The sequence below is a fragment of the Rattus norvegicus genome, chromosome 6 (genome assembly GCF_021556685.1).
Source record: "Rattus norvegicus strain SHRSP/BbbUtx chromosome 6, alternate assembly SHRSP_T2T, whole genome shotgun sequence".
NCBI lineage: Eukaryota > Metazoa > Chordata > Mammalia > Rodentia > Muridae > Rattus > Rattus norvegicus.
The window spans coordinates 113,095,822-113,115,783 of record NC_141539.1 but is presented as its reverse complement, the minus strand read 5'-3'; the positions used below and the strand labels follow the sequence as shown (position 1 = coordinate 113,115,783).

At 41.0% G+C, this 19,962-nt stretch overlaps 1 protein-coding gene across 2 annotated transcripts in view; it reads left to right on the top strand.

Annotated features, from left to right (window-relative positions):
• Sptlc2 (serine palmitoyltransferase, long chain base subunit 2) overlaps positions 1 to 19,962 on the top strand; it is an 82,884-nt gene that overhangs the window by 14,061 nt on the left and 48,861 nt on the right. For both annotated transcript variants that reach the window (XM_087554122.1, NM_001037097.3), the window contains 1 exon segment: positions 7,610 to 7,804. In XM_087554122.1, coding sequence (XP_087410248.1) covers positions 7,610 to 7,804 — 195 coding nt within the window.

The window sequence follows — 19,962 nt, the reverse complement described above, 5'->3', positions numbered from 1 at the left end:
AGGAGGTAGCAAAAGAGAATAGACAATTCTATAGCATCTTCTAAACCATTTTGATTCTTGTTTGGTTAGGTTTTTGTTGTTATTGTTTGTACAGAGCTTTACTAGCCCAGGCTAGACTCACACTCACTATGTACTTAAAAAGGCTTTGAAATCTCTAACCATCCTGCTTCCCTCTTTTAAACTATGAGATACAGGTGTGTACCACCTCATTTAGCCAGTCTGATTTTTTCTCATTTTTTTTAATTAATTTTTATTTATTTGAGTACACTGTAGCTGTCTTCAAACATACCTTTACAGATGGTTGTGAACCACCATGTGGTTGCTGGGAATTGAACTCAGGACCTCTGGAAGAGCAGTCAGTGCTCTTAACTGCTGAGCCATCTCTCCAGCCTTTGTCTCTTTTTTCTAGTCAATACACATTATTGACTTCACTTAAATTTTACCACGGACTCTATTCTCTATTGAGATGAAAACAACTAAAAGCTGCCTATGTCTACCATAGCTCAGACTACCTGACTAACCTCCAAGATCTCCAACCTTTTGAAACTGCAACATAACACTGTTATCTACAAATGTTACATTTAAAAACCAAAGAACATGGCCCTTAGATAATGTGATGCACATTGAAAGGCAAGCAGATCTCTGTGAGTTCCAGACCAGCCAGGGCCATATAGTGATATCCTGTCTCACAAACACACCTTGCAGCAAAAAATAAACCAATATTTTAAGCAAATTTGTGTGTGTGTGTGTGTGTGTGTGTGTGTGTGTGTGTGTGTGTGTGTGTGTTGGCCCCATTCATAGCTATTTAGCTATCCTGGGACACAGGCTGAACATACCTGAGTCCGACAGCCTCTAGGCAATCTTCGTCTGTGTATTAGTTATTACCTCTTTTGGTCACTAGTATCACCATCTAATCCACCCAGCCCCCCAAGTTTTCAGTCATTTTTAACTCCACCTTTTTTTCTGGCTTCTATCCAGAGTTAGTTCCATACTGTTTTCTTTGTAACCAGGAAGTATGTTTTGTTTTTGTATTTTGAGACAGGCTCCTGCAACCCAAGAAGGTCTGGAAGTCACACTACTTAGCCAAGGATTACCTAGAATTCCTCTTCCTTCTATCTCTACATCCCAAGTACTAACTAGGGTTACAGGCCTGTGCCACTACAGCCAATTGGCATCTGGTAATTGTAGGGTGTGTGTGTGTGTGTGTGTGTGTGTGTGTGTGTGTGTGTGTGTGTGTAACTATTGCAGATCTTAATAAGTATAGGATGCAAACACACAAATGTTAAAATTCACATTACTATGCATATCGACAATAAATTAGCTTTTTTTACATAATTATCTGGCATAAGACTAGCATATCCTTCTCATCAATTATTAAAAAACAAACCAACAACTTATAGCCTCCCCCCTCAAAGAATATTGCAACATCTTTCTTGCCATCTGGTCTCTACATCACAAGGGCTCTTCCCACAGACCAATAATCATGCCCAAGCAAATAAATATGGTCAACAACACTCCCTTGCTCTAAAGAGCTTCACTGTCTGTAAAAGGAAAATCTCAAATCACCATCATGGCATCCAACTGTCTATAGTTGTATGGCAACATTTCTTCCTCTTAGTTCCTGAGATCTTTGTTTGAGTCACAGTGAACTTTTTTCCATCATCTTTCAAAAGAAAGAAAGAAAAAAAGAAAGAAACAAAGAAAGTAAGTAAGTTTCTTCTAAGAATGAAATTCTTCCTCAAGTAATGTCCACTGCTGAAAGGTCAAGAAGCAGTGAATTAAAACTACAGAGCTAAGCCCAAGAGACTGCTAAAACAGAAAATAGAGAATCACTATCTCTGAAGGTAAAGAAGAGGGACAGAAGAGAGAAGGGGGCTATTGTGTATTTCACAAGTCCTGTGGAATTCAGCTGTTTAGAATCATATGCTAAAGTTGAAGGAAATATATTAGAACCAGGCAGTGGTGGCACACACACACACACACCTTTCATCCCAGCATCTGGGGCGGGGGGGCAGAGGTAGTAAGATCTCTGAGTCAAAGGCCAGTCTGGCCTACATAGTAAGTTCCAGGATAGCCAAAGCTACTTAGAGAAAGACCCTGTCTCAACCAACCAACCAACCAAACAAACAAACAAACAAACAAACAAAAAAACCTACAAGATACTTCTAAAACTAAAAGAAACACAAGGATACTTCCTTACATGTATCAAATGAGGGAACTGATACAAGTACTATCTATCTAGTCTACAACATTATTAAAATTTTGCTAACTACCCTTATGATGCTCTTTACAGTAAACGAAAAATTTAAAGTATGGAATTCTGTCTTTAGTATCTTTGGTCTCGGGAAAAAATAAACAAGATTTAACTACACTGTAAAATGATGTAGAAGGACTGACTCTGAATAAGTTTTCAGGCATCCTATGAAAGAATGCAGACTTAACCATATAATGACTCAAGTAGTAAAAAAAAAAAAAAAAAAAAAAAAAAACCAAACAAACAAACTGTTGATGAAATCAGGCATACATTTTTTGTATGAACACAAGCTTATATGATTCATCAAGCAATTGAATTCATACCAGCCTCAGACTAGAAGGTCAGAGTCTGACCATCTAGTGGATACTTTGTATTATTTTTAAGTTTTTATGTCCACTTGCTGGGGAGAAGTTGAGTTCCATTCCCAGCATTCACACAAAAAGCTGGGCAAGGCAGCATGTGTTAAATCTCAGTGCTAGAGAAAACAGACAGGTGGATTTCTGGGGTTCACTGGCCAGCCAGCCAGCCTACTCTGTTTAGCAAGCTCCAGGCCAGTGAGAAGTGAGAGTCAGTCTCAGAGTGTCTGTCTGTCTGTCTGTCTGTCTGTCTGTCTGTCTGTCTGTCTCTCTGTCTCTCTCTCTCTCTCTCTCAAAGAAAAAAAAAAGTGAAGGCAAAGCATGGTAGCACGTACTTTTAATCCCAGCCTTCAGAAGACAGAGGCAGGTGAATCTTGAGTTTGAGGCCAGTCTGGCTTACATAGTTCTAGTCCAAGGATGCATGATGAGATCTTATCTCAAATAATGATAATGATGATAAATATTGTGTAATAACATGATAAAGGGAAAAGGTGCCTGAGGAACAACACCTGGTATCTTTTAGCCTCTACATGCACATGTGTACATAATAAAGTAAAATAAATAAACCCAATGTCCAACGTAAGCCACTCTTTAGCAATCCATGAACTGTTATCATGCCTTCTGCGGTAAAAGGCAACCCCGCACATTTCTGTTCTTTAAAATCAGGGCGGGGGTTGGGGATTTAGCTCAGTGGTAGAGCGCTTGCCTAGGAAGTGCAAGGCCCTGGGTTCGGTCCCCAGCACCGAAAAAAAAAGAACAAAAAAAAAAAAAGTGTATGCCCCACACAAGAAAATCAGGGCCACTGCCCAGGCCAGGTGCAAGGCACTGAGTCTTCCCTTGAACAGGACTTCCAGCAGCACATTCTCATCTGCTTAACAGCTGAGACTGCAGGGGGCTGGAGAGATGGCTCAGCGGTTAAGAGTACTGACTGCTCTTCCAGAGGTCCTGAGTTCAAATCCCAGCAACCACATGGTGGCTCACAACCATCTGTAATGGGATCTGATGCTCTCGTCTGGTGTGTCTGAAGACAGGACAGTGTACCCACATACATGGGATAAATAAAATCTTAAAAAAAAAAAAAAAACAAAAAACAAAAAAACCCAGCTGAGACTGCAGGGAATGAGACGCTAGAATTTTCCTGTGTGTGCATTTAGAGGCCAGGGTTGATCTTAAATATCTTCCTCATTCACTATCCACCTTGTTTATTTGTTTGTGTATTTATTTACCACCTTGTTTGTTTACAAAAGGAGCTCTGGCAAAGTTTTATTGAGGAAAACTTTCCTCCTTTACCTCTCACCTGTCTGTTTGGCATGCTTCTGATAACAGAATCACCTGAGGCAATGTTAGCCAGTGTGCTTTCTCTCTCTCTCTCTTTTTTTTTTTTCTTTTCTTTTTTTTTTTTTTTTTTTTTTTCGGAGCTGGGAACCGAACCCAGGGCCTTGCGCTTGCTAGGAAAGCGCTCTACCACTGAGCTAAATCCCCAACCCCAGCCAGTGTGCATTCTCTAGTATTTTCCGCACACTGTGCCCAGTTCAATAGTATTGCCACTGTAGTGATGGACACTAGTTTTAGCCAACATGGTGTAGTATTCTATTTCAGATTCCCTCGAAGCTGGGTAGTTGTTGGTGAGGATAACCATTTTTCTTTGCCTTGTTTGATCATCTTCAGAGTCTGTCTGTACCCCAGCATGTTCTTTTGACTTTTCATAACAAGCTGGAGCTTAGAGTTGATCAACTCCAGAGACTTTTTCATCTTCTTTGTGGCCAACAGCTTTCTGCCTCAGGTGTGGGACAACCCCCAACCTAGCACACAGAGGGCAGAAGAGAGGATTGATTCAGAGTGTCAGACACCAATTAGCAGAACTCCCTGAGCAGCCTAATACTCCATCCAGCAGAATTCACTCACCAAGATCCCACTTTATTTATTTATTTACTAATGATATAGGGCTTATCTCACTGAACTGAGAGCTTGCAAATTCAGATAGACTGGCTATCCAGCAGGTCTCAGGGATTCTTCTGTTTCTGTGTCAAAGTGCTGGCATTTTTACTTATTGGGGATTCAACTTAAATTCCTTTCCTGTTGTTTTACATGGGTGCTTGCATTATATGAACTTTAACCAACTGAGCCATCTTCCCAGCCCACTAATGTAAACAGAATTATAAATTCTAGCTACCCACTATAACAGACACACCATCCAGGTGTTTTATTTATGAGCTTGTAAGCCTACTTGGGCAGATTTTGGAACTCTTCTACTTGCAGTTACTCCTAGCCATGTGCTCATGGTTCATCTCCTCTCCTCTCATGGCTGCTTCCTCTTCTCTCCCTTTCCTTTCTTCCTCTATGCCTTCTACCTGTGACTTCCAGCCAGGTAACTGAAAAACCCGCATACCTCTATCTACTATCCATCCACAGGTCTTAGCTTTTATTGACCAATTAACTTCGGGAACAAGGTTACATAGCATCATTTGGTGTATGTGAGGATCTCCTCGTTGTTGTTGTTGTTGTTGGGGCACCAGATCTTGGGGGCCATTTGAAAACATAGCAGCACCAACCCCAACACACTGTTATGCTAATATTTACTTTGTTGACAGCAAACTCTTAAGTTAGAATGGTACATCCAGATAGATTTACAATGCACAGTACACTTTTGTTTACAGAGAGCTTGACCTCAGTGGTCTTTGTCTTGTTCGTTAACCAAGTGCTAGTCTCTGTGCTACATGGCAAACACATTCCTTACATGGCACGTGCTTTACTGACAGATGTCTCCCAGCCCCTAGGTACATAAAATCTTGTTGTTTGTATTTACATAACACTTAATCAGGAAGGCCTAGCAGAGCAAAAGGGGACTCCTTACTGTATAATGCTTTTGGACAACATGTTCCTAGTAATTTTGGTTGATTTTCCTAACTGCAGCCTCATGTTTTAAGTCTTTTTCTCATGGTTTCTTCTCTTCTGTAAAATTAGATTTTCAATAAAATTAACCAAAAAGTTAAAAAAAAATTTTTTTTGAGACAGGATTTCTCTGCTTATCCCTGGCTGTCTTGGAATGCATTCTGTAAACCAGGCTGGCTTTAAACTCACAGAGATCCACCTGCCTCTGCCTCCTGAAGGCTGGCATTAAAGTGTGTGCCACTGCTACCTGGTAAAAGTAAAATTTATTAATCATTGAATCAAAAGTAAAATATCTTTGAGTCTATACATGAAGATGCAGGGGCTGCCAGGCACAGTGGCACATACCTGTAATCCCAGTCCTGGAAAGTGAAGCAGAAAGTTTATTAAGTTTGAGGCTGTCCTGTATGACATGCTACAACTCTGTCTCCTATACAAACAGCAAACATATCTTAAATGGTAAAATAAAGGACAGGAATGATCTTTAAAAGTTTGGGAATATATACTTAGATCAAAATAGATACAGGATCAATGCATGATAACTGATGGTTGATCTTTTTATTGTTGTTTTGTGTTTTGTCTTTGAAACAGTTTCTCTATATAGCCCTGGCTGTTCTAGAATTAGCTCTGTAGATCAGGCTGGCCTCAAACTCAGAGATCTGCCTGCCTCTGCCTACCTAGTGCTGGGATTAAAGGCTGGCACCACCACTGCCCTGCTAATTTAGTCTTTTTTTTTCTTTTTTTCGGAGCTGGGGACCGAACCCAGGGCCTTGCACTTGCTAGGCAAGCACTCTACCACTGAGCTAAATCCCCAACCCCTAATTTAGTCTTTTAAAAAATTTATTTTGGGCTGGTGAGATGGCTCAGCGGTTAAGAGCACTGACTGCTCTTCCAGAGGTCCTGAGTTCAATTCCCAGCACCCACATGGTGACTCATGACCATCTGTAATGGGATCTGATGCCCTCTTCTGGTGTGTCTGAAGAGAGCTACAGTGTACTCATATAAATAAAATAAATATTTAAAAAATGTATTTTTATTTGGTGTGTGTCTGTGCACATGTTTAGGTGTCTTCTCAGGGAAGCCTTGTCTATCCATGCAGGGTGCCTTCATTGAAACTCCTTAAAAAAATTTAGATTATCTTACAAAGTACTGAGTTTCCCTAAGCTTTTTCACAATTCTTACTTTGTTTGAAACAATTCTACCCCCTTCCCTCTTCTTCCTCCCATTCCCCCTAAAAGGACCCTTTCTCACTTGGCTCTATTGCATGTACTGTTTATGGGTGTGTGTGCATGTGTGGGCACCTGTGTGTTATGTATAGCAGCTTGTGTGTGGAAGTCAGAGGACAATTTGTGGGAAACAAAAGACAGTTTGGGGGGCATCCATTTTGTGGAGTCTAGGGATTGAACTCAAGTTGTCAGCCTTGGCAGCAAAAGCCTTTAGCTGCTGAGTTCTCGGCAGCCCTTCTTTACTGTTGCACATGTGTTAGCACTGAGGAAAAGCAGTAAAACCTGCGGCAGCCTATGCTGATGAGTGATGTCAGTGTTTCTGAGTACGGTATAGCTGAGTACGTAGTTTTAGGAATGGCCGGTAGTAAACCATTCACACACATCTTTGTGTTGTAAAACTGAATTTACTCTAGGACATGTGATCACTTTGTTGGTAAGCTAATACAGTATTTTTCAGACTAGGCTTCTTTTTTATATATTTTTATTTCATGTTCCCTGAAATCATAGTGTGTTTAGAATCTGTGTCAGGAAATTAAAATATGATAAAAATCAGTGTTAGACATTGTTGACTCTTTTTCATTACCTCCTTACCCCTTTACCATACATAAATTATTTTTAATTCATTACTCTTTTTTTTTTTTTTTTTTTTCGGAGCTGGGGACCGAACCCAGGGCCTTGCGCTTCCTAGGCAAGTGCTCCACCACTGAGCTAAATCCCCAACCCCTAATTCATTACTCTTGAAAATAAGCATGGCCTTAATGTTTTATTGATCTCTTGCTAATTCCCATGTATATATAGTTCTACAAATCTCGGAAGACTTAGACTTTAAGTGGAAGTTTTTTTCTTGCTGTGATTGCAATAAACATTTTTAATTGCTCTCTTAGATTCATCATATTACAGAAAATGGAGGACTGTACAAAAGACCGTTTAATGAAGCTTTTGAAGAAACACCCATGCTAGTTGCTGTGCTCACATACGTGGGCTATGGTGTACTCACCCTCTTTGGATATCTTCGAGATTTCTTGAGGCATTGGAGAATTGAAAAGTGCCACCATGCAACAGAAAGAGAAGAACAAAAGGTAATTGTCAGGGAATCTTTGATTCTGCAAATAGACTGTGTTCATGGAAATGTTGTCATTGTCGCACAACTCTCCCCAACCCCCAGTAGAAATTGGAGCACATGGAGATAAATTTTGTGACAGGAGGATTGCTGTAACTTTGAGGCCAACCTGTGCTACAGAGTAAGACTCTGACTCTAAACAGAGCAGAAACCAAGTAACAACTGTGACAAAAACTCTCTAAAAATATCCCCTAAGGAAAGCTGAAATCAAGGTTGAAGGCCTAGAAAGAGCAAAGCAGTTGGAGCTAGAGAGATGGCTCAGTGGAAAGTACTGTTCTTCAGGGGACATGAGTTCTGTTCCCAGCATCTACATGGAGGCTTACAGCTATATATTCTAAATATCTAAAACACTAACAGAGCAAAACATTTAACCCTTTTTTTTTTCTTTGAGACAGGATTTTTCTGTGTAGCCCTGGCTGTCCTGGAACTCACTCTGAGGACCAGGCTGGCATCGAACTCAGAGATTCATCTGCCTCTTCCCGAGTACTAGGGTCAGGGGTGTGCACTACCATCGCCTTACAACATTTTTAACTTAACGTACATTACACTATAAGAACTTAATGAAGCTGACAGCTGTAACATTTCATTGATAAGAAAGCTAATAATCACAAGCAGTGTGTGTAAAGTTCCCTAGTGTTATAGCTTATGTAGTGCTGAATAAGTGTGAAATCTGTTCATTCTCCTTTCTGGACCTCTACACTGTGTTTATTGTCATCTGCAGACTGAATTCTCTTAGACACATTGGATATGGTTATCCAGTTCACAGATCAGTGCCTCCCCAAACATGTTCCCAAGCCGAGTGTGGTGAGGCCAGCCTCTTTACAGCAGCCAAAGCTTGTTTTAGTAGTGGCATAGAAAGAGTGGCTGTCTCCAAAGAGGAAGACCAGATTCACTTCAGGTCACTCTTCTCATAATACACCCGTACACCTTTACAGCTTTATACAATGCACATGTGCTAACTATTCCTAATAAACACTCAAGCTTGAAAAAACTTTAAATTTGAGAATTTTATACAGTATGTTATGGTCATATTCACCTACCCACCCCTGCTTCTCCCCTTTCATTCATTCTTCCTGGGCCCCTGCCAACTCCGTGGTTTGTTTGTTTGTTTTTTCTTTTTCTTTCTTTCTTCTCTTCTTCCTTCTCTTCATCCTCCTTTAAAAAAAAAAAAATTCCACCACATCCTGTTAGTTCTGCCTATATATGCTGTGTAGGCTATCCATTGGAGCGTGGTAACCTACTAGTGGCTGAGCTATTTTCATTGCCCCACCCCCCAATTAGTTATTATTAGCATTGTTCTCATCCTTGTGAGACATAGAGAGTCAGATAAATGGGTAGTAGTATCATCGGAGAGAAGCTGGTAAAGAAAGAGAGAAAAAAGCAGGAAAGATGGGCATGGTGGCTTGGGTCTGTAATGCCAGATCTTGATTGCTATGAGTTCAAAGACATCCTTGGCTACATTGTGAGTTTCAGAACAAACTGGACTATTGAGTGAGACTCTCAGAAACAAAATAAATAAGGGAAAGGGTAGGCCTGGTGACTGGTGTGTTGAAACTAAGATATTTGGGAGGTTGAGGCAGAAGGATTACATGAGATTCGGTTCAACCTAGACAACATAATAAGACCTTGTGGAAGAATAAAGGGCCTTGTCAGTTGTTAGGAAAACAGAACCAATCATTCATTCACACACACACACACACACACACACACACACACACACACACACACACACACACATATGGATTGAAAGAAAATTCATGTCTCAATGAATTTTCCAGAGGTTCCTGGTTTGAGTTCCAGCACCCACAATGGCAGCTCACACCTCTTTTGCATCTGTAACTCCAGGCCCAGGGATTCAAACCCAACATGGCCATCTGTTTTGTTTGCATGTTTATTTTTTTTTTTAAGATTTATTTTCTTATTATATGAAATATCTGCCTACAGGGCAAAGAGAGCATCAGATCCTATTACAGATGGTTGTGAGCCACTATATGGTTGCTAGGAATTGAACTCAGGACCTCTGAAGGAGCAACCAGTGCTCTTAACCATTGAGCCATCTCTCCACCCCTGTTTGTTTGCTTCTTGAGACAGGTCTATATAGTACTGACTCTCTTGGAACTCTGTTTATAGACTGGGCTGTCCTCAAACTCATAGAGATCTGCCAGTGCTGGAATTAAAGGCAGGCCATTTTCTGACCTCCAAGGGCACTAGGCACACAGGATACACATACATGCAGACAGAACACCTATACACATACACAAAATTTTAAAGAAGAAAATTTGGACACCTGAAAACGCAGGGTCAGGGATCCTTCTCTTTCATCTCAATCATTTTGTACCTGTTTTCCAGCCCAACCTCACAAGTTAACTCTTCCTATAAATTATCTGAAATGCTTGTAAGATAATTCATTAAGAATGTGTTTTTCGGGGCTAGGGATTTAGCTCAGTGGTAGAGCGCTTACCTAGGAAGCGCAAGGCCCTGGGTTCGGTCCCCAGCTCCGAAAAAATGAACCAAAAAAAAAAAAAAAAGAATGTGTTTTTTGGTCCAATACCCTCTTCTGGCCTCCACAGGCAACTCATACGGTTATGTAGTACAGAGCCACATGCAGGCAAAACGCCATACACATAAAATGTAAATAAATCAATCTTAGAACAAAAATAATTTTTTTTTTTTTGGTCCTTTTTTTCGGAGCTGGGGACCAAACCCAGGGCCTTGCGCTTCCTAGGCAAGCGCTCTACCACTGAGCTAAATCCCCAACCCCCAAAAATAATTTTTTAAAGAGTTTTTTTTTTTTAATTTTAGCTTTAACAAAGCATCACAAGTAAAGCTCTATATTCATAACTTAATCCAGTAGACAAACCAATTTCCATGATTGGAACCCTGAACACGTATTTGATTCTCTCTCTATTCTAGCTGGGTGCATCTAGCCAGAGTGAATCCACAGAGTGCTGGCTTTGTTCACCCTCCTCGGTTACAGTTTTTCAGCTGCTTATTGTGCTGTACAGAGGCTCATTTGTGTATTCACTTCCTATTGGACCAAATCGAAGGTGGTTATGAGTGATGGTGGTGAAAGTTTAATTTATAGTGTAGGTAATGGCATGAGGACTGTTTGGAATGACCTAAAATATGATGCATGAGTTTTGAATGTTTTGAATATATATGCTTTGAATGAGAAATGAGGCGGCAGTGTGGAGACCTGGGCAGTTCTTGAGAAGGAGGACAAGCAGGTGTTTGTGCAGCTGGTTCTCGGTGAGTGATGGCTGACATGGTAATGAAGGGAAGAGAGTGTATCGGGTTATCTTTGGATCTTGTTTGGTTTTCTGGAGGCCAAGCTGATAGTTTATTTGGTTCTTTTTTTCACAGCTGGGGACCGAACCCAGGGCCTTGCGCTTCCTAGGCAAGCGCTCTATCACTGAGCTAAATCCCCAACCCCCCAAGCTGATAGTTTAATTATTGGGTGCTACTTGTATATTCTTATATGAATAAAACTAGGACATGATTTTATTCTGAAGTAGCTTTTAAACTAAGTTTTTTTTTTTTAATTTATTCATTTATTATATATAAGTACACTGTAGCTGTCTTCAGATACACCAGAAGAGGGCATCGGATCTTATGACAGATGGTTGTGAGCCACCATGTGGTTGCTGGGAATTGAACTCAGGACCTCTGGAAGAGTAGTCGGGTGCTCTTAACTGCTGAGCCATCTCTCCAGCCCCTGAAATAGCTTTTAATTTTGTTTAGTAAACACATACACATAAAGCTTACGTTTGTAGAAGTAAATAGTGCTTAGACTATATTAAAATGCAGAATGAAAGTTTCTGTTTATTGTGAGGTTAGTTGGGAAATAATTCTTAGAGGAATTAGTAAGAGGAAGTAGCTGGGGAGTCAGTGGAGATGACATATGTTTCTACAGTTGGTGAAAGGATTGTTTTAAAGTAATCAAATTCATTTCAATAGGATTCTTTTTTGTTGAAAACACCAGTTTAAACCCTTGGGCTTTTCCATTCTCTTACAAAAATTCTATCTTTTGAGGAAAACCTTACTTTGTTTTGAGAACAGATGATGCTTATTTTCTCCTTGGGCAAGCTCTGGTGAAAACATCAGGTGGACTTAGCAGTTGGAAAGCAAGGAGAGTGTCTGCTGGGATCATGCATGCACATACCATGTTGCCGGTTTCTCTTTCCACTGAGGTAGCCATGTCCATACCTGCAACCCAAGTGTCTCCTCATTCCATTTCAAAATGTCCAGGAGGCAGTGTGATGGTTGTATGCCTTTAATCCCAGCACATGGCAGGCAGGTCTGCCATCCTAGGCAGAGGCAGAAAGATCTGAGTTTGAGGCTAACCTGGTCTATAGAGCTAGTTCCAGGACAGCCAGAGATACACAGAGAAGCCATGTCTCAAAACAGTTCCCCCAGAGAGAGACACACACAGAGAGAAAGTGTGAAGTGAAAGTAAGTGTGTGTGTGTGTGTGTGTGTGTGTGTGTGTGAGAGAGAGAGAGAGAGAGAGAGAGAGAGAGAGAGAGAGAGAGAGAAAGAGAGAGAGAGAGAGAACGCTCGAGCAAGCAAGCATAGGCTGTTACACTTCTTCACAGGGAAATGAAATATGGCTTTAGGCAATAGCTGAACTATATGGTCATGCCAATAAAGGAGTTTACAAGACCGTTGTACTTTATTAGTTGAGGGACATTATTTTGACACATATAATAAAGGGCCATGACTTTGAAGGAGAGCTTGGGAAGGTTTGGAGGGAGGAAGAGAAGGGGAAGGGATGCAACTATAATCTCAAAAATAAACAAGGGGAATCAAAGGGAGGGGAAAGTTTTGCAGGAAGCACAGCACCTCACCATCCATGTGCCAGTGTTTGTGTAGCATCTGCTCTTGGGACCTCACTTGGAGCAGCTGTGTAGTGTTTGCTCCCTGTCTCTTCCAACCACAAAGTTTTCATGTTTGGATCTCTAGGCATCAACCATCTAATTGAGATTTTTCTTTGCATATACCAATTTGGATCTGCATTTTACTATTAACTGTGAATGTAAAAGTGCAAATATAACTGGTTCTTATATTATGACCTGATCTGGGTTCTCAGCCTGTGAGTCATGACCCCTTTAGGGGTTGCATATCAGATACATACATCGGGATTCTTAACAGTAGCAAAATTGCAATTATGAGGTAGCAACAAAATAACTGGTTGGATTCACCACAACACAAGAAACTGCATTAAAATGTCAAAGCATTAGAAGGTTGAGAACCGCTGCCTTAGATTTAGGTCATTATGATGTCAAAATGATAGTGTATTGAAAATGAAGAAATAAATAAATGGTGATAAAATTCCCAGATCTCTCAGTTGTAGTTTCCGAATCTGCATTGAGGTTTCTTTAGATTTTAGGCTGTGCTGTAGTTATATTGGTTTCCCTATAGAGCTTTTTGAGACAGGGTTTCATTTTATAGTCTGTTTTGGAATTTTGTTGTATACAGGCTGACCTTGAGCTTGTGGCTGTCCTCCCCTCCCCTCCCAATGCTTGGCACTACCATGCCTTTTTCTAAAGCATTTTGAAATGCCATGACACTTTTGCTATTAAAAAAATCCTAAAGTGTGAAAATGTGGTGAAAACACTTGAAGACAGCCATCCAGAGGGCTTGCTTGTTAGAGGTAGCAGGTGACTGATTACTGGCTGGTCCGCTGCCCGCTTGTTTGCCGGGGTGTGGGGGGGGGCGTGTTAGCCTGGGTGGCTTGCTTCCAGTAATAGACAGTCTCTGCTGTATTACTTCCTACAGGAGTATCCTCTCTATGGAGACGCAGCCTTTAAATAGTTTTTATCCTCCACTTTCATTCACTTCCTGTATCCCCGCCCTAAGTTCCAGTGTACGCATCTCTGGAATACGTCCCTGCAGTGCAAAAGCTTCCCATGATTCTGTTTTCTCCTAATCTGTTTCCTTCTTTCTTTTAGAGTAAATTCCCTGACACTCTATTTCCAGTATTTGCTCTCCACTTCTCTCAGTCTAATCCAGTCAAGTTTTTTTAGTTAGCACATCTACAGATATTTTTTTCCCTCAGGGTTACCAATACCTTGGGTTGTACAATATGATAGACCTTTCTCAGTTTTTTCTATTTGTATTATTTTCAGCTGCATTTGAGAGTTGGTTATCCTGTCCTGGCTTCTAGGACATTCTATTTTTTTTTTCTGCATTTTTAGTTCTTTTTTTTTTTTTTTTTCTGCTTTGATCCTCTCCTTCTCTGCTGACCTTCTGAGTGTTGGCATGGCCTGAGTTCATCTTTAGGTGAGAACTTTCAACCCCGTCTATGCTGCTCTTGGGCTGATTTCTCAGTGAGTGAGTTCAGCTCCTCTGCAAGAGCAGCATACTTTAACTGGTGAGCCATCTCCTCATCCCTATTCCTACTATTTTGGGTTCCGCCTTAAAGATATCTCCTTCTCTAGTAGAAAAAATATTATCCATGACACGAGAGTAGCACCTTGACAAGCCAGCAGAAGTATGTCTGAAGTCTGGGTGCTGACTAATGTTGTGTGTCTGCTGACCACTGGAAGTTCCAGTTTCATGAATTGCCTGTCTGTGTCTTTTTTTTTTTTTTTTTTCTGTTGGATTTCTGTCTTTTTCTTAATGACTTTTTACAACTTATCTGAATTATTGTAGAATATATGTTTAGGTAGACTTTTATTTTATTTTGTTTACATTTGTATGTATGCGTCTGTTTGAGAGTGTCCTTGTGCGCACAGATGCTTGCAGAGGCCAGAAGAGGGTGTTAGATCCCTCGGAGTTGGAATTAATAGAAGTTCTGAGACACCTGGCAGCCTCTAACCTGCTCGTCTGTCTGTCTGTCTGCCTGTTTGTCTGTCTCTCTCTCCCCCCACTTCCTCCCCCTTTCCCCTCTCCCTCTCTCTCCGTCTCTCCCTCCCCATCTCCCTCTCCCTCTCATCTCTCTCCCTCTCTTTTTAAATAAAAAACCTTGATATTCCAAAAGAGAGAGTCATATAAGATGTGGCCTTCTGTCTTTGACACCTTTAGTTCTGTGTTAGACATCTTTAATTCAAGGTTCTCCCAGCATCACAGCATGTGAACATTTACAACTAGAATATTTGTATTTTCCACCAGTGCAGACTATGCAAATAGTTCTCAATCCCAAGAACTCTCCCAAGATTTGGGACACTTCTGGTCCCAAGCATTTTGACTGAGGGCTTTTGAATCTGTGCTACTGTTCTATTATGTGGATGTCCCGCCATATTTTGTCATTATTTTTGTTTGTTTGTTTATTGGGAGCAGTCCGGCTGTGAGCATTTTTGTTAAGTACTTATTTGAATATGCACCTTCAAGTCTTTTGGATATAAGAAAAATGGGACTGCTGGATTATAGGGGCTGTTTACATCAACATTGTTGAGATGAGCTAGAGTTCCTGGCTTCTGCTCCTTTATTGTGCATTTCCACCAACATGATAGTAAGGGGTGTTTTGTTTTGTTTTCTGAAAAGTTACAGTTTTATTTTACTTTTTGGGAGGACTTATTTTTATTTGTATTGATAAGTATCTTTGTGTTTGTATGCTTTGTGTGTGGGGTCAGAGGCCACAAGAGAGTGTCAGCTCCCTGGAGCTGGAGTACAAAAATGTCTTTTAGAAGCTATGACCTTTTACATATTCTTATTTTTATATTTTTTTAAAGACTCATTTATTTATTTTATGTGTATGGATGTTTTGCATGTTGTGTCTGTGTACCATGTTTGCAGTGCCCTCAGACACCAGAAGAGGGCATTGAAATCTTCCAACTGCTGTCAGCTGCCAAGTAAGTGCAGAAAATCAAACCCAGGTCCTCTGGAAAGGCAGCCAGTGCTCTTAACCCTGGAGCCCCATGCTGGCCTTTTGGGCAGGATTTTTCTGTGTAACAGAGCCCTGGCTATCCTGGACTTGATTTGTAGACCAGGCTCGAACTCACAGAGATCCGTTTGCCTCTGCCTTCTGTGCACCACCACAGCCAGCCCGTTTGTTGTTGTTGTTGTTGTTGTTGTTGTTGTTGTTGTTTTAAATTAGTTTGTGTTTGTGTTCTTGGTTTTTTGTTTGTTTTTGTTTTTAAAGATTCTCACCCTGTTGCTCTGGCTCTCTGGAACTCATTATATTGACCAGGCTGGTCTCAGACTCAGATATCTACCTGCCTCTGCCTGCTTTTATAGGAGTTTTATCTTTTTCATTCTATTTTCTCTACTTATCCAGGATTTAAATAAACATAATGTCTTTTCATGATTCCAATATAAATCGTTCTTTAAGGACTGCGTATTGACTGCTGGAGTAGCTTTATGCGTTGTCCTTTATCCCCTGGACTTTGCAGAAAGTCAAGGATAGATTGGAACTCTTAAATTGTCTTGATGTGGATATGTTTCTGAGCATGTTATCCACACATCAAAGCAGTGCTATTTGCCTCAGATGCTCAAGTTTGAGATAAAATTTGTCCTTTGATATATTGAAATTTGTACACTACCATGTCCTTTGTTGTGATTAAAAGAAGACTTCAGACAAACAACTTCAAAGGAAGAACTATTTATGGAGGTTCAGTGATTGAAGAGATTTCATTTCTGTTGCTCATGAACCTGCGGTGAGGCACCACGAGGAGCAAAGCTTTCATCTTATGGCAGCAACTAAGGCCAGGGTCTCATCGTCCCCTTCCAGGTCATTTCCCCAGGATCTCTGCTTGAAGGTTCACGACCTCCCATTAGTACTCAGGCTGCTATGGAACTTTCAGAGACACTTGGGATCCAAACCATAATACCTGGACTCCAAAGTAAATGGAAACTGTTGAGCTAGAACTGGCCCTGAAGATCTTCCTTGGAATAAGTGTAGCTTACTACCAATGGGCTGTTTGCAATGCTGCTGGGGTTTCCATTTCAGCCATGTCTTGGTGGTTGGCTGATTGTAAATGAATGATTTCTTCTAGCTTGCCCCTCCCTATAAAAGACAAGAAACCTAGTATTTTATGTACAAGCTGTCAGCCTGTACATAAGATTGGGGGGATTGGGGATATTCTATGCTGGTCGAGGCTGTATTTAAGCCTTATCCCCCTTGTTACTTGCTCTTTGAGTGTCACCGGGGCTGCTTTTGCTCCATCAGCTTGTCCTCAGCGTGCACTTCTCCTGGTAACAAGCTCATGATCCCTCTGGCCTCATGATCTTCTCTGTCCTCTCTTTCCTTCTCCTCTGGTTGGTCTCTCCCAAGACTTCTCTATCCTCAAGTCTCATCTTCCTCTCTCTACTGCCCAGTCACAGGCTCTAGCTTTTTATTAACCAATCAGGGACTATTTACAGTATATAGGTCATAGTGCCCTAGACCAGGTTGTAGTCTGGACCAGGGCACAGAACTCAGCTTCTGAATATACAGTGCACAAGACTAACCCCAATAGCTAATAGCAAATTATTTAAATTTTGTTCCTTATAAGTATCACCAACTTACTAAATATTTCTCAACTAAAGATTACAGAGTATTGATTTGGTTGAAAGTTGCAATAGAATTAGCCCACATTACTGTAGGCCACCACAGTGAAGAGGGAAAACCAAGTGTTTATAATATTACAGAGGTCTGGAAGAGGGGTGCCAGAGCCTCTTTGCCCAGCTAAGAAACCACCCCAGTTTAGGTAATTGCTGATGCCAAGTATCGTGCTATGGAATATGGAATTTAGCTGGTGTTGCCAGTGTGAAGGTCTACTATAGGTTTGCATGAAAGAAAGAGGGTCTCTGGGCTGGAGAGATGGCTCAGTGGTTAAGAGCACTGACTGCTCTTCCAGAGGTCCTGAGTTCAATTCTCAGCAACCACATGGTGGCTCACAACCATCTGTAAAGAGATCCGATGCCCTCTTCTGGTGTGTCTGAAGACAGCTACAGTGTACTTATATATAATTGAATAAATCTTTAAAAAAAAAAAAAAGAGGGTCTCTGCCTCCAAAGTTTATTATTCATATTTCTACCCCATCATCATGAAACAGTGTTTAGACACCTGTGTTGGGACAGAATTGCACATGATGCACATGAACAGTTGTTGGAAAGTCTCTTGTCTAAAAGTGATAGCATCCATCTTTTCCATACCCCCTCTTCCCCGGGGGAAAAGGAAGGCTTGCAGAGACATGGATTAGGTGAAATCTATTTGTTTTAAATAATGTAGTTTCTCAAAGGGTCACTTTAAATAGACTAGTAGAGGCTATTTACTGACTAGTTAATAAGATGATCTCAGATTACTTTTGCTAGTACTTACAGTGATCCTTAGTTAATAAGACTCAATTTGAGTTTTTCTTGTGTTTTTTGTTTGTTTGTTCTGAGACGAGGTTTCTCTGTGTAGCCCTAGCTCTGCTGGCTCTTTCTCTGTAGACCAGGCCATCGTTGAACTCACAGAGATCCAGCTGCCTCTGCCTCCCAAGCTGATATCAATGATGCGTGCCATGACTGGGAGCAAAAGAATCTCTTAACTGATGAGATGTCAAGCCTAAGAGTCTAGCACATCAAGAAGGTACTGATTCTTTCTGTTTGTGCTTGTGAATGGTTTTAGGAAAGACACCCATGAAGGCTGCTTGGACTTGTCTGACTGATTAGAATCTCTCCCATCCCTGAACAGGGAGGGATCCCCTCATAGTACATATTTAGTCTACCCATTCCTCACCTATGCGTGTGTACCTGTCTGCTGTGCTGAGACCTTAGGGAGCGTAGACATTGTGTTTATTCCCTTTTCCTTCATGCCCAGTTAGTGCCTGGAAAGAACTACTCTGTAAATGTTTGTTCAGTGACTGAGCATTATGACAACATGTCAGCTCTGACTAAAGCCATTCCACAGTGACTAGGCTGGGAGGGGCGGGGTAGGGAAACAATGAGATAGAACTGGGAATGAGTTTGTTGTTAGAAGAGCAACCCACTTTGTTCTTTAATGTATCCTGAAAGTTTATCAAAGAATTCAACAACATATTTCAAGTCTACATTAAATTAAAAAAAATTTAACCACATTTATGTGTTTATTGGGGAGAAGATGTGCTTACCATGTGTGTGGTGGTCAGAGAACAACATGCAGGAGTTGGCTCTTGCCTTCCATGCGATTTTTGAGGATTGAACTGAGGTAGTTAGGCTTAGCAGCAAGTTCCTTTACCTACTGAGCCATCTTGCTCACCCAACTCTCCTATTTTAACTTTAGTCCTAATTTCAAAGGTACAAGATGTTTCAGACAATGGGTACTCTGGTTGTCTGAACTGCAGTGCTCAGTAGCACTTTCTCTTTGGGCTAAGCCACCCTTGGATCTGCTTCCAGATCTAGCTGCCCCTGAAGTTGCCACCTTAGAACTTAGGGTAGGATTCAAGAGCAGCTACATTTGCCTGAGTCCCTCTGCTGCCATTGTGTTCCACTGCCATTGGACCTGACATCCCTCGCATTTCCAGTTTCTTGCTGGTGTCTCCCATCTCAGGGACTTGTGCTCTCTTGCTCTGTAAGGAGATACTCAATTGCATGAAGTTCCCTGGGAGATTTCACTCCTTTCTTAATCATGCATAACAGATGTTCCCAGTTGTCTGTGTTCAGTTCAGGATTAAGTGTGAAGCTCTGCCATGTTCTACCCAGCAGCCCTTTCTCAGCTTTTCGACATCTGAGCTGGGCTCAGGAAGGTTGTTTTCTTTTTGTTGTTTTGTTTTATTCCATTTCTTGTTGCTAATAGTAATTTGCCTGTGAGGAAACAGTTTCTTGAAGTATTTAAAGTTCTTATTTGAATGTGAATGCACAGTATTTAGAAAACCGTTAATGAAAACTTTAAAATAACTGAGCAGAGTCAGAAAGGATTCTTCAAATATGCAAAATATACCACCATCTTCCTCATAATAATTCCTTCTAATATTTACCCTCTCTATAGGGCAGGAAATACTTATACAAACTGTCTGTGCAGGCTGGTGAGACTGCTCAGTGCAGAAGGCACTTGTCATGCAGGCCTAGAGACCTGTGTTGGATCCACTGGATCCATATTAAGGTGTTTGGAGAGAACCCACTCCAAGAAGCTAGCTTCTGGTCTCCATAAATTCTGTGACACCCACACTCACACATGTACATATGTACACATGCATGTATACACACTAATAATAATAAAAATGAAATTTAACAA